The sequence below is a fragment of the Bacillus rossius genome, chromosome 11 (assembly GCF_032445375.1).
Source record: "Bacillus rossius redtenbacheri isolate Brsri chromosome 11, Brsri_v3, whole genome shotgun sequence".
NCBI classification, from domain to species: Eukaryota; Metazoa; Arthropoda; class Insecta; order Phasmatodea; family Bacillidae; genus Bacillus; species Bacillus rossius.
In genome coordinates this window covers 54231749-54245514 of record NC_086338.1, presented here as the reverse complement: position 1 = coordinate 54245514, position 13766 = coordinate 54231749, and the positions used below count along the sequence as shown (strand labels likewise).

The following is a 13766-nucleotide window of genomic DNA, read 5'->3' as shown; positions in this document are numbered from 1 at the left end:
CTCCGAAAAACTATAATAATAAGGAAATACACTGGTATTAGACGAAAGTTAATAACATTTTTATAACGTAACGTCACTTTATCAGAAAATAAAAAAAATATATATATATTTTTTCAAAACTCCGTTCCCCCGGAGAAACCCCCGGAATGGCCACCGCATGGGGAGCCCAGGAAAAGAAACGGGCTCCCCATTTGGAAGCCACCTGGCAGGTTTTTTTCTGTTCCACCCACCGTTTCTTTTGGTAGCCTGACTTGTTGCAAGGGATTGTATTCCTACCAGAGAAAATGCCACCATTTCCACTGGGCAATCCGCCTTGGAGGAGCCGGGGCGCGAACCCGGGTCCTACAAGTCACAAGGCAGGCGCTCTACCACCAGAACCAGAGCGGTAGAGCGGATACTGGCAGTCTTATTAACGCTGACAACACGTTCACTGCAGGCCCATGATTTTACACAGTTAAACGGACAGCTGCAATCTTCGAACTTGGCAGGCATATCCATTTTTCAAAAGATATACAATGTTTTATCTTTTTTTCAATAACTTGGCGTTTTGGATGCCTGTGGCATGTGACAATTTTGCTTACCACATTTGCTGTTTCAAGATTAAGTAACTACAAATGAAATGTTTCAGACAAAATTTTTAGATTTACTATCAATTGTTATAGATTCCATAGTTTATATAATAAGGGAGTCAATTTTTTTTGTCATTTAACGTCAGGTTTTTTTTCCCCTTTGCAAAAATTGTTGTTTGTATCTAAAATTGTTTCAGATAAAAGTCATGGATAACATTTATAAAGTTTATAAACATTTTGAATGTCTTTGATATTTTGCTTAGTAAGAGATTTTTTTTGTCGTTCAACCCCTGTTTTTTTTCCACCCCTTGCTATAATGGTTGGTCGCATAAATATTATTTCGAACGAAAGTTGTAGATAATATTTTAAGGTTTCTCAATAAATAAGAACGGATTTGATAGTGTACGTAGTACGAAAATTATAACTTTTTAAAACTCTACCCCTGTTTTATCAAAAATGGTTTTAAATAAAAAATATATCATTACAAACAATTTGAACGGATTCGATATTCAATAGTGTACATACAAAGGGAGTTATGCATTTTTTTTTGTTCTCCAAACCCTAGTTTTTTTCACCATTTGCAGATATGGTAGGTCGTATCAAAAATGTTTTTGAAAAAAAAAATTGTATTACTGCTACGAGTTATAATACGTTCAAATGGATTAAATCTTTGCCATTCCGTGTGAGTTATAGCGATTTTTCTTTTTTCCATAACACCTTCCCCATTTCTGCCCGTTAACGAACTCGACCGATATTTTACATTATTAGATTTTACGTTTAAGTTTGGAACTGAATGGAGCTAAATTACGGCAGTTAACGTGTCCATAATTTTATTATATATGGTCCGACTTTCTGTAAAATTTGGAATAGTTTTTCATTTCATCGTCCATAGACCCCAAAACCATCAAATAAATATATATATTCCATGAAATGAAAAACTATATTTAAAAAATTCCGGTAGTCGGACAATGATAACAGCTACAAAAGGTAGTCTTTCTTCGAAATCTACCTAAAACACTGCAATAATAATAATAATAAAACTGATATTTGTGATTCACTTATGATGTAAGACTTTTTTTTTTACATACGCCGTTGCTCAAAAACGGACAAATAAAAATGAATATGAATTACTGTTCTTGTCGTAACTGTGGCATTTTCTCCTACATAATTCCATCTACAGAATTTTCTTGCCTGTCTATATTTTTTTTAACTTTTGTCATCGGGTGATTTAAATTTTATTTTTTGCGTGTTTGTTTATTAGTCTCTTTTTTGTCCGCTTTTGAGGTTTTGTTATGACATAAAGCGTAACCAGCAATGGCGTATGTAAAAAAAAAATCTTAAATAAATCTTCATAATTTCAAGAAAAATTCAATGAACATAGATTATAGAGACACGTTCCTGGATTCTAACCTGTCGCCAGAGAATAAATTACGCGTATTTCGCAGGTGTGTAGCAATAAACCATCGCAGAGGAGGAAATTCGAACCGACCTTCGAAGTCACAAAGCGCACAACTCTAGTGAGTAACATCACAGTTTTTTTTATGTGCAACGTCTCAGCTCTCGTTATACGGCATTTAGCAGGAGTAATTTCGTGAATGGAACGGAAATGTGTAACCACGGTGCTTCCGTCTGTGGCTGTGGATTAAAAAAATATATGGGCAGTATTTTAATAAAGTTCCTTTTCGAAAATAAAGTTCTCTTCGATTTTATCGGAGCCGTTTCATTATAATATTCTATAGTTTAAATTTTCGCTCTGCAAAACGAATGATCCGATAGTCGACGTAGCTGCTCCGGCAACGAATTCTAGCGGTGGGTGTGGAAACTACGTGTAATTCGCGTCCAGAAATGTAGCTGAAAACACAATTTGCGTATATATTTATTATTTAAAAGAATCCTGCTTTGAATTTCGTGACCGAGTCACGTATTGCAAATTGTATTTGCAACACGTGAATTTTCCGGAGACCTAAGATGTACATCAAGTCCTGCCATTCCTGATTACACCCGAACAATTCACCTTCGGCCAACTTCGTGATTTGTTTTATTTTTGCGCAGGAAAAATGAATTCAAATATTAAAAGTGGTCGGTTAGGTTAGCTACTTTAAAACACTATGTACGATTAGTTAGGTTAGTATATCTACATTAAAATAAACAGAGAAATATAAATATATATATATATAAATAAACCCGAGGTTGGCCGAAGGTGAATATTCGGGCGTGTTTGGGCCAGAGATTAGAGAAACTTTCTCTAATTTCTGGTTCGGGCAGGGACAGAACTTGATGGACATCTTAGGCTTCCCTGAATTCGCTCGTAGCCGAGGTCATGTTGGCTGTTACGCGTCTGTTTGTTTTCTCCCAGGACAGGACGAACATGGCGGTCCCGCGGCATCCGCTGCGCGATCCGTTCAAGATCGTGCCCGAGTGCTGCTACGAGGTGAAGATGGAGTCGAGCCCGCACGACGGGCGAACCTTCGCCGCCGTCAACTTCTCCGCCCCAGGTGCGCCACACCGGGGGTGCTGTCACAACTTAGAAACACATTACATAGTTCTAAGTTACCTATGACTTTCTAAGTTATGACGTTTCTAAGTTGTGTGGTTCTGCGTTGCGTGTTTCTAAGTTACGTGTTTCTACGTTATGACAGTTCTAAGTTGTGACCTTCTAAGTTATGAAGTTTCTAAGTAGTGTGGTTCTCCGTTGCGTGATTCTAAGTTACGTGTTTCTAAGTTGTGTGTTTCTAAGTTTTGATAGTTATAAGTTGTGGCTTTCTACGTCATGACGTTTCTAAGTTGTGTGGTTCTGCGTTGCGTGTTTCTAAGTTGTGTGTTTCTAATTTATGACGTTTCTGAGTTGTGTGTTTCTAAGTTACGTGGATTTTTCCAAGTTTTCTAAGTTATGACAGTTCTAAGTTGTGACTTTCTAAATTATGTGGTGTTCCCGCCACACTGCACCATAATGCACCCCGCCACACTGGCTTGCAATCGAGATCATTCTTACTCTAGTGATTGGAAGAAACATGCGCGGGAGGCGCACGAAACATTACGCAGAATTAAATTTGAACGACCGTTGTCCGTTGGCGTGACAACGTCTAATTAATCGATGAACGCCGGCTGCGCGCACGAAAAGGTGTCCCGTTGCGCACATTGTCCCGTTACGCTGTGTCCCGTTACGCTCATTGTACGCTTGCGCCGCATCTTTCTCTCTTCCACTCGATTGGAACAACCATCGATTTGACTTTTTCGAGGCACATTAAACTTGAAACACTCCCATTCGTTTCCTACTTTTCCTATCATCGTCCTATCCTTAACAGAAACATGTATAAAAGTTATAGTTAAAATAATCTCTTCGTTAAAGTAATAAACATATTTGAATTAATGAGTGCAAATAAAAGTAAATTTAACAATTAAAATTGTAGATTTCATTTCACTCCTTCTTTGTATCCATACAAAATAGTGATAATTCAATAAAAAAAGATTCAATTTTATTCATAAGTATGCAATCATTTCATCAATGTTTTGTTATGACGTTGTCACGTTAAACTATCGTCCTTAAACCGACTTTACAGACAACCAATTTTGAAGTGAAACTTCTAATGTGACTTCCAACAAGGTTGCGTTAAACGTTTAACGCTCCTGGGGAGGGGGAATAGAAAGAGACAGAGCGAGAGTGAATGCGTGTTTCATACACACATATTATTAAATTGTGTGCGTGAGTGTCATTTCTCTATGTCCACGAGGTCTCGCCGCGTCAATTATCTCCTTGGAGCGAACCCGCCCGCTTAGTTAAATAAACAGCTTTTTATCGTGGAATGATTTCATGATTTATTTTAGTTTTGAATTGATACAATATGATTTCACTAAAAAAAAATCAATTTCTACCCGTTCCTATTTTCATTTCCACATTAAGAGGCCACTCCAGTGTTTCAGGGGTACTACGCAACCCGCGTTAACTTCATAAGATTCAGTGCTATTTTCATTTTGCTTATAACTTATTAACTAATAGGCCTATAGATTTATAAATGATGCTTGCTGGATATGTAAGACAACGATGCTCTTATCTTCAAAAACGTGCATAAATTATGGTTTTATACTAATATTTTCTAATATGCATAAGTGTATTGTCTAGGTTTGAACCATAATTTATGCACATTTTTGAAGAAAGGGGCTTTGATAAGAGCATCGTTGTCTTACATATCAAGCAAGCATCATTTCGAAATCTATATTAGTTAATAAGTTATAAGCAAAATGAAAATAGCATTGAATGTTATGAGGTTAACGCGGGTTGCGTAGTGCCCCTGAAACACTGGAGTGGCCTCTTAAGAAGTTTCACTTCTTCCGCGCGGAGGGACTCCACGCACCTTTTTTTTTTTTGCTCCGCAGAGTGTGTTCGAGATGTGTGCAGTTGTCGCGTGAACAGACTGCCCGCCCCCAATGTGACGTCAGTGTCTGCGGTGGGCGCAGACACCGTGAAGGTCACGTGGACCGTGGACCCCGTGGAGAGGGGAGGGGAGGGGGAGGCGCTGGCGAACATCTCCAGGTTCAGGGTCAGGTGAGCCGGGTGAAAATATAAAAAAAAACCGTATAAACGAGTGAATAGCGAGAAGCCTAAGATGTCCATCAAGTTCCGTCCCTGCCCGAACACGCCCCGAATATTCACCTTCGGCCAAACCTCGGGATTTGTTATATTTTTTTGCGCAGGAAAAAAAAATGAATTCAAATATTAAAAGTGGTCGGTTAGGTAAGCTACATTAAAACACTTTAAAACACTAAGGACGGCTAGTTAGGTTAGTATATAGCTACATTAAAATAAACAGAGGAGTATAAATACATATAAATAAATCCCGAGGTTGGCCGAAGGTGAATATTCGGCCGTGTTCGGGCAGGGACAGAACTTGATGTATACATCTTAGGCTTCCCATGAATAGCAGGCCATGCACACGACTGTGTGAAATCAGTCCACAATTGAAATCTTACTATAAATTTCAACCAACGAAATTTCGCGATGCATCCGACATCTGTTGGTAGTATTAGTAGTATTATATTAATATAATTATATGTAACATAATTATATGTTTTAATTTATGTTTCATTTAAACATAGTTTTTTAAACCATGATAAAGAAAATCAAATTTTCACTAATTGTATTAAATTTTGTTTATAATGCTTATTAATGTGCACCAATAATACTGGAAAGATATCTAGGGAATGGTTTACAAATAATTTTAAGTATTGGCGGTACTGGAACAACACAAAGCTATAATTCCCGGGCAGCCTTCTTTTCACAGACGAGAGAGCCAAAACCCGAAGTTCTTTTTTTCTTCCGTATCTTTAATGTAACTATCCTAACCGAATCAACCGTCCACAGTGTTTTAAAGTATTTATAATATATGACCATTAGTACCCTTTTATCAACACCTCCATATTTATTTACAATGAACAAAAAAAACCGAAGATGCACGATCGGACGTTTGGCTCTCTCGTTTGTGAAAAGAAGGCTGCCCATAATTCCCGAGTAATAATCCATAGACAAAAGGTGGTAAGAATCTGAACCCAGTATTACTCTATCTCCCCCTCCGTAGCGTAGTCGGATGTCGGATGCACACCAGCCTACGGTGTAAGGGGTCCTGGGTTCGAGTTCCGGGTAAGGCATGGGTGTTAATCTATGTATAATAATTTGATCAATAATACTAGGTATAATGAAAAAAGGCTTCGAATACGAAATGAATTTACCCTATGGCCATTGGCGCACCGCTGTAGGCTACAAAAAATTAATGTACTGTATCTGCCTCCTTGTTCTGTGGTATTACTGTGAACATTGAACACTGATCTGTAGTGATACTGTTGTTTTCGTACAAATGTACTAATTTACAAATATTTTGAATTTTTCATTGACATGTCTGTTCCATTTACAAAATAAATTACAGTATAAACTCTTGGCCTAAAGTGGGTAATTTTCTAGAGAAGACGGGACCTTAAAGGTTTATAGAGGGCTCACAGCTGCTTGGCTAATGACACAGTGATGTGTAGAGGGAGAGAGTAGCCATGTGAGTTTCAACAGGTTTCAATGACATAAAAGTCTTTATTCCTTCCGTATTTATAGTTTGCCCTCGTGAAGGCAGAACTTTTCAAAGACCCTAACAAAGGCTTAGTCATTACTGAAAATTAACCCTCCAGCACTGGTGTCAAACCTAGTTTGAGACAAATACAGCATGTCCATAGAAGAATCTCCCAGTTATAAATTTTATTAGTATCAATTGTAAGCATTGTGGAGTTATGGTTCTAGGTCACAATCAAAGAGAAACTCAAACAGTTGTAAATAAGCGCATGCGCGAATACTGTGTGGCCTTTGTATTCTTCAATTTGCAAAGAGTGAATCTGTAATATTAAGTTCAATGTAAGTTTCGTGTAAAGTTTAATTGTCGAAGTTCCGGATCATCGGATTAGTCGTAATGGTTGCAATGACAGAGCTCTTTTTCGCTGGCCTCCATGTTCACCTGACACATAATGTCATGCGATTTTTTTTCCTTTGGGGCTTTATAAAAGATCGGGTATGCGTTCCGCCGCTACAAGATGATTTACCGGTGTTGAGACACGGAATTGAAGAGGCTAATATATTGCTTCCATTGCTCCAGACTTGTTGACCAAAGTGTGGGGAGAATTTTACTTTAGGTTGGAAAAGTGTGCCGTGTAACTAAATGTGCACGTGTTGGACATTTGTAAAAAGAAAGATTGGTTTAACTTCAAATTGATGTGTGATCAGGGCCGGATTTAGAGGTCTGGAGGCCTCGGGCCAACAGAGGAGCGGAAAACCCCCTGGCCCCAAATTATTTTCCAAAAAAAAAAAAATGAAAATTTATGCACGTTTTTTTGAAGAAAGGAGCTTTGATAAGAGCATCGTTGTCTTACATATCGAGCAAGCATCATTTCGAAATCTGTATTAGTTAATTAGTTGTAAGCAAAATGAAAATAGCATTGAATCTTACGAGGTTAACGCGGGTTGCGTAGTGCCCCTGAAACACTGGAGTGGCCTCTTAAGGGAACAATAATAATTTTAACGTCGATGTATCCAATGGTTAGATACCAAAAAAAAAACTGCTTTAAAAAAAAGGCGCTATTTTGCACTTTAAAAATCAAAACTTTTTCCGTTGGAGGACCCCCCCCCCCCCCCCCGTCTTAGTAAGAGGGGAATGGGTTTACATGACGTCAAAATCGTTATTTGTCCCCCCCCCCCCAACATTATGAACACAGCTACGCCAATGCTGCCCCCCCCCCCCTGCAGGCTGGGCGAGGAGGTGCTGCGCTCCAGCAGCGGACTCGCTGTGTTCAACACCAGCGCGCGGGCGGCCGTGCCGGGGGCGGCGGCCGGGGGCGGCGCGGCGCTGCTGGGGGCGGCGCTGAGGGGCGACCGCCGCTACCAGGCCGAGGTGTGGGCCGAGGACGCCAGGCGGTGCCGCGGTCGCAGCGGCTCCCTCGTCTTCGCCGGAGGTCAGCCCCTCGGCTTCCCTACTTCCTTTCAATATATCTACTGTATAGAAGTCGCCAGCCCAGGTTAACATTTCCAATACGGTTTTGAGGTAGTTGGTTGATTCACCGCCGCCAATCGCCACCATCTCTAGGGCATCGACTTGTGGTGTGGTCCCTACTAGCGGACAAGTGTCGAACTCTTCAAACACCCCTTCCCCCTCCTGCTGAACGACCTTGAGCTGCAGTGAATGATGGATGGTGGGGGTGCGCGGGGGAATGACAGCGGGCGACAGTGCTGCACTCTAACGTGCAAATAACAACCTAAGACGATACAGGGCGTTACACGGCAGCCGCACTGCAGCGATGAAGTTCCCAAGCTGCTCATCATACGCTTCTGAAAAACGTAGAGTAAATCCTATCCACTCACGACTTCTATACAGTATATATATTCAAAGCCCGCACTGAGACACAATTCCTCGCAGTGGCGTGCCCAGGATTTTGCTCTGGGGGGGGGAAGGGGGGAGGGGGGTCGGTCAGGCAGAAGGCTAGGGCCTTTCCAAGGGGGCCTGTTGAGGGGTATGGAATACCCCTTCCCCCCCCAGATAGGCGGGGTGGGTCCGGGGGGTCCTCCCCCGGGAAAATTTTGAAAAAAATATGTGTTCAATATTGCTGATTTAGGCTATCTAAAAATACTGGCCGTAACTTCATAAGAGTAAATACATTTTTTTATTTTATTTTATGAATTATATATTAAAATATTTTTAGCCCTGGAAGGGGGGGGGGTCCAGTCCCCCCCCCCCAGGCACGCCCCTTAGTTCCTGAAATAGTTTTGGGCCCATCCGTTTCATAATGAAGGGTGTCCATAAAATAATTTCCCAGATTTAATGGTACAACAGTTTAATTCAGGCTGTTTACAACAGATCACACATCAATTTGAAGTTATACCAACTTTTTTTTTCTTCTTACAAATGTCCAATACACGCACCTTTAGTCACATGGCACACATCCAAACAAAAGCCCAATTCTTCCCACACTTTGGTCAACGAGTCCGGAGATAATGGAAGCAATATTGGCCTCTTCGATTCTGGTGTCTCAACTCTGACCAATCATTAGGTACTTAGCTGCGAAACGTAGACACAATGTTTTATAAAGTCCCAAAGGAAAAGTTACGTGATATTACGTCAGGTGAACGTGGAGGCCCAGCGAAAAAAGGGCTCTTTCGTCTCGACCGTTACGACCAATCCAACGGTCAGGGACTTCGACGTTCAACCGCTCTCGTACAAAGAGATTCCAATGGGGAGGGACTCCATCCTGTTGCCGAATAAAGTTCACAGGTTCACCCTCATCTAATTGGGGAAAGAGTCATTCTTTCATGATGCAAGCAAGAAAACAACAAAGCAGTCGGTTACTCGTGCATGCACTTATGTAAACTGTTAGAGTTACTCTTTTATTGTTACCTTGAACCAAAACTCTGCAATGATTACAGTTGATACTTTAAAATTTTATAACTGAGACATTATTTTATGGACATTCTGTATATTACTAAGTTAGCTTCATCTATTGTGAGAAGTAATGCATCAGCTGTTATCAGGCAAACAAACCATTAAATATTAGTTCACTTTATTTTGTAGCCACATATTTTCTGTTGCACTGCATCACCTACTTATTTATGTACAACGTAGTACACAAATTAAAATTTTGCATGTGTGATTACAGATCACACCACTAGTATTGTTGTAGTAGTGTGTCTTGAGACTCACCTATATTATTGGGTGCGAGTTTCCTTAATTGTCTTTCACAATGTTTTGTGGAAGTGAACTCGTTAGCAACTGGATATAAAAATAAATCATAGCTGCATAAAGGCTAGCATGTTATAAATTTGTTTAACAGCTTGAAAAGAACTCGCTAGGTAGTATCGTAAAGATGCCATCATGTAGTGAATATTGCTAAAAAAAATAAAATAAAATAAAACATAAATAAATACAAACACATCTGTAAGAAATTATCATTAAACTTCATCATAACCAAAAAAAAAATTGTTTTGCATTGGTGAATGGAAAAGGGGATGAGGTGTTATTTTCATTTTTGACATGGCAAAGATTGCATTAGAAAACTTCCTTAACAACTTCCTTACTTCTTACCATTATCAAACACTAACTACATACTTTGAAACTCAGATGATAAAAGCGACATGAGATTTTATAACCTCAAAAATGAACTAGCATGCATCTACCACGACACAGAGATTTTAATAGTAGGTACTATTGGCAAGTGAGCCATACAACAAAATAATCAATTTTTTTTATATAAAACTGCGACCAATCATTAACTCACTGCAAAGTATAAAGTTTTGCTGTCTCTCTTGTGACCTTATGAATCAGTGTAATTTTTAAGTATCATGTTGAAATATTTACTTTCTTTGTGAGGTAAAGTGTAAATCTTGCAATTGTAAGCCTTCATTGCACTACAGCTACTGCAACAATAAAAATATATAATTTAATTTAAGTTTTTCTATAAAATTTATCATTAATTTTGTTTTTAAAACATACTTAAATAATGGTTTATTTGTTTACAGGATCACTCGTACATAGTAGTGAACTGAAATATAACATTTGGGTAAGTAATATGTGTAGTTAGTGAAGATATGTTATAAAATTGTGTTATACATAATGTCACTTTATGCTGAAACATATTTGGTTGTCCCCCCCCCCCTTCCCTTCTTATTGCTGGAGTGTCCTACTGCGGTATGAGAGACATACACGGCGGTACTCTAGATGGAACTGGAGGGTGTGCCGTGAAAAGTGGCTAGGTGGATGAAGGACGATTGGAGAAGGATAGTAAATAATGCCAAGTGAGATTATGTAATAAGCCCGTCAGATATAATTAGTGAAATGGGGTGGGAGAGTTTTAAAATATCGAAAGGAGGGCAGAGAGAGGTTTGGTGAGAATGCACCTGATTTCGGGTGGGGGTGGGAATGCGAGAGAAAGATGGAGAACGGGTTAGAGGGAGGGAAAACCTAGAAGCAGGAGGAAAAACTACAGAAATGTAATTAGAAAGAGAAGGATAACGGGTAGGAGGGAAGATATCCTTCTATACAAGAACAACCGGGGGATGAGTGTGTATTGGCAGGAATGTAGTGCAATTCAGGGAGCAGAGTTAGAGAAAAGTATGAAAGTTTGCACGCCACTGGGCTTATGTGTTGTATCCAACTGCAGGGACAGGACCAATCTACTTAATAAAAATATTAACACTGACAAACAACGCACAGCTTAAACCGTTGGGTCTAGAAGCATGCAATATTGCACAGGAGTAACGTAGGTGAGTACACTAAGAAAGGAATTTTTGAAGATTCATCCCCCATAAGGGGGTTAAATAGGGGATGCAAGTTTGGGAAATCCCATGGGTAGGGACCGGAAAAATTCTCGGGTTCAACGACCCGTAGAATGAACTCCATAGTTCTACGTACACTCGGTCAAATGTGACCCACTCATTGGCTCTGCTGTCTTGTGAGACGTCCCAACGTAGCAGCCTGTGATTCGATACAGCTTCCGTTTGGGTGTTTCTCATTGGCCCAGAGTCGTCCAGGTGAGTTGTGAGCCAATAACAGAAGCTGCATTGAGGTAGTATAACTACGAGGGTTATTTTTTTTTCAACCTCCGATCGGCTGTAATAAAAAAAACGGGAATGAATTGGAAAATTATTTTAATGTCAAAAGAAACGTACATCTATACTCTAATTTTCCACATAATCACCGTGCAGATTGAGGCATTTGTCGTACCGATGCACCAGCTTTCCAATACCCTCTGCATAAAATGATGCCTCCTGCCTATTCAGCCACGTTTTAACAGTGCCCTGCAGTGTGATTACAGTTTCATTTCTCCATGGCATGCCCATTCATCGATACCCTAATCGCTCGTACACGAATCGACACGTCTCGTAGTGTTTACCCCCTTCCACCAACCATGTGGAGCGGCCAACTCACACCTCAGTTGAAGCTTGGTTATGGGAATGTCAACATGGCTGCCACGATAAACTGTACGGTGAAATGCGAGCTGCGTGGAGTCATCCGTTTCTTACAGGCAGGAGGACACACCAATGATGAACTGCAGAGCACTGTTAAAACGTGGCTGAATAGGCAGGAGGCATCATTTTATGCATAGGGTATTGGAAAGCTGGTGCATCGGTACGACAAATGCCTCGATCTGCACGGTGATTATGTGGATAAATAGAGTAAAGATGTAAGTTTTTTTTTTGACATTAAAATAATTTCCCGATTCATTCCCGTTTTTTTTTTATTACAGCCGATCGGAGGTTGAAAAAAAAAATAATAACCCTCGTATTTGTATTTTAGCCCATCGCGAAAATGAACTCGCGAATTATTCCGGTCTCTACCCGTGGGCACAGGTTAGTCAATCGATGAATCGTTCAAAGTGTTCTGTATGTGTTGGGGGGTCGGGGTTGGGGGTTGTTCCGCAGGCGCTGCCCGTCGTCCTGGCGATCTGCGTGCTGGCGGCTGCTCTCTGCCTCGCGGCCTGGCTCACCAGTCGTCGTTGCGTCAGGCGCGCCGAGCTGCGTCTGCGCCCGCCCGACGCCTACAAGCCCGTCAGCGTCAACAGGTGCGGCAAACATTCGTGGGTGCGGCCACGCAGAGAGCCGGGGCACGTTCGCGACGTTCGCTGCGCCGGGCGGCCCGGGCGCATCGGTCCGGTTCGCGATGTCCCACAGACGCACGCCTTGGGATATTCCAGCGATGATTCAGACGATTTCCTGCTGGCTTTCACAGTACGTGAACATTAAAAGAAATGGGGTCATGAGTTTAATCCTAAAACCAAAAGAAATCGAAAAATTTCATAATTTTGATGAAGCAGTTTGCGTGTGAGGACGAAGCCAAATTTATGGATCTGTATTTTTTTATGTATTTTAAATTATTATTTTTTGTTTGTAATGAACCTACAGACAAAGTTTTACAGTACAGAAAAAGTGAGAGAAAAAACGTTACTTTAAATCAACTTACATTAGCTGAGACGAATAACAACCCTTTATCCAAATCAACATACATATTAACTAAGTGGCCAATATTAAATTTCGTGATTAAACTTACACCAATCTTGATCATACCCATTCGATTACATTTGTTTGTTGCCAATAAATATAAATAGGTAGCTTTAGTAAAATAATTTTTTTTTTTCAGTGACATTCCTCGATTTTCTGATGTCATCAAGTCAGCTTTACATGAAAGAAACATTCTCTACGTGGAAGCAGAAATAGAGGCAAGTAGTATTTATAATTTTAAAAAAATTCTTAAAATAAAGGGTAAAACTGACTACCTGAACATTACGTCATAATGAGTATCGCATTAACAAAGTGTAGTAGTGGTAAAATGGGGTTTAAAATTAGTTTTCAAGTTCACTGTATAAATATTTTCGTAAATTTTCGTTGTAGATTAATAGAAACCTGGACCATGATTTCTAAAACATTCTGATCTTTGTTCTTTTGAAATACAGAACTTCTGTTAGTTATGTGGTTGAGGACAAACATATTTTAATATACCAGATAATTCCTAAACGGGCAAATCCCGAAAATAATCTTTCCTTACGCATTCGAGACAATCACGTTATTTTCAGCTGCATCTTCAAGTATAAAATTTCTATCACACGAACCACCAGGAATAGACTAATGGTATATTGAGTTGTCAACATGACAGAAAAATGCTCTTCTTAGGATTTGCATTGATATAA

General features: G+C 40.0%; 1 protein-coding gene across 1 annotated transcript in view; it reads left to right on the top strand.

The window, feature by feature from the left end:
- LOC134536479 (uncharacterized) overlaps positions 1–13766 on the top strand; it is a 55625-nt gene that overhangs the window by 26742 nt on the left and 15117 nt on the right. The window contains exons 7-12 of the mRNA XM_063376199.1: positions 2926–3064; positions 4944–5112; positions 7843–8048; positions 10603–10643; positions 12505–12644; positions 13220–13298. Of these exons, the coding sequence (XP_063232269.1) occupies positions 2926–3064; positions 4944–5112; positions 7843–8048; positions 10603–10643; positions 12505–12644; positions 13220–13298 (774 nt within the window). The remainder of the gene's footprint in view (positions 1–2925; positions 3065–4943; positions 5113–7842; positions 8049–10602; positions 10644–12504; positions 12645–13219; positions 13299–13766) is intronic.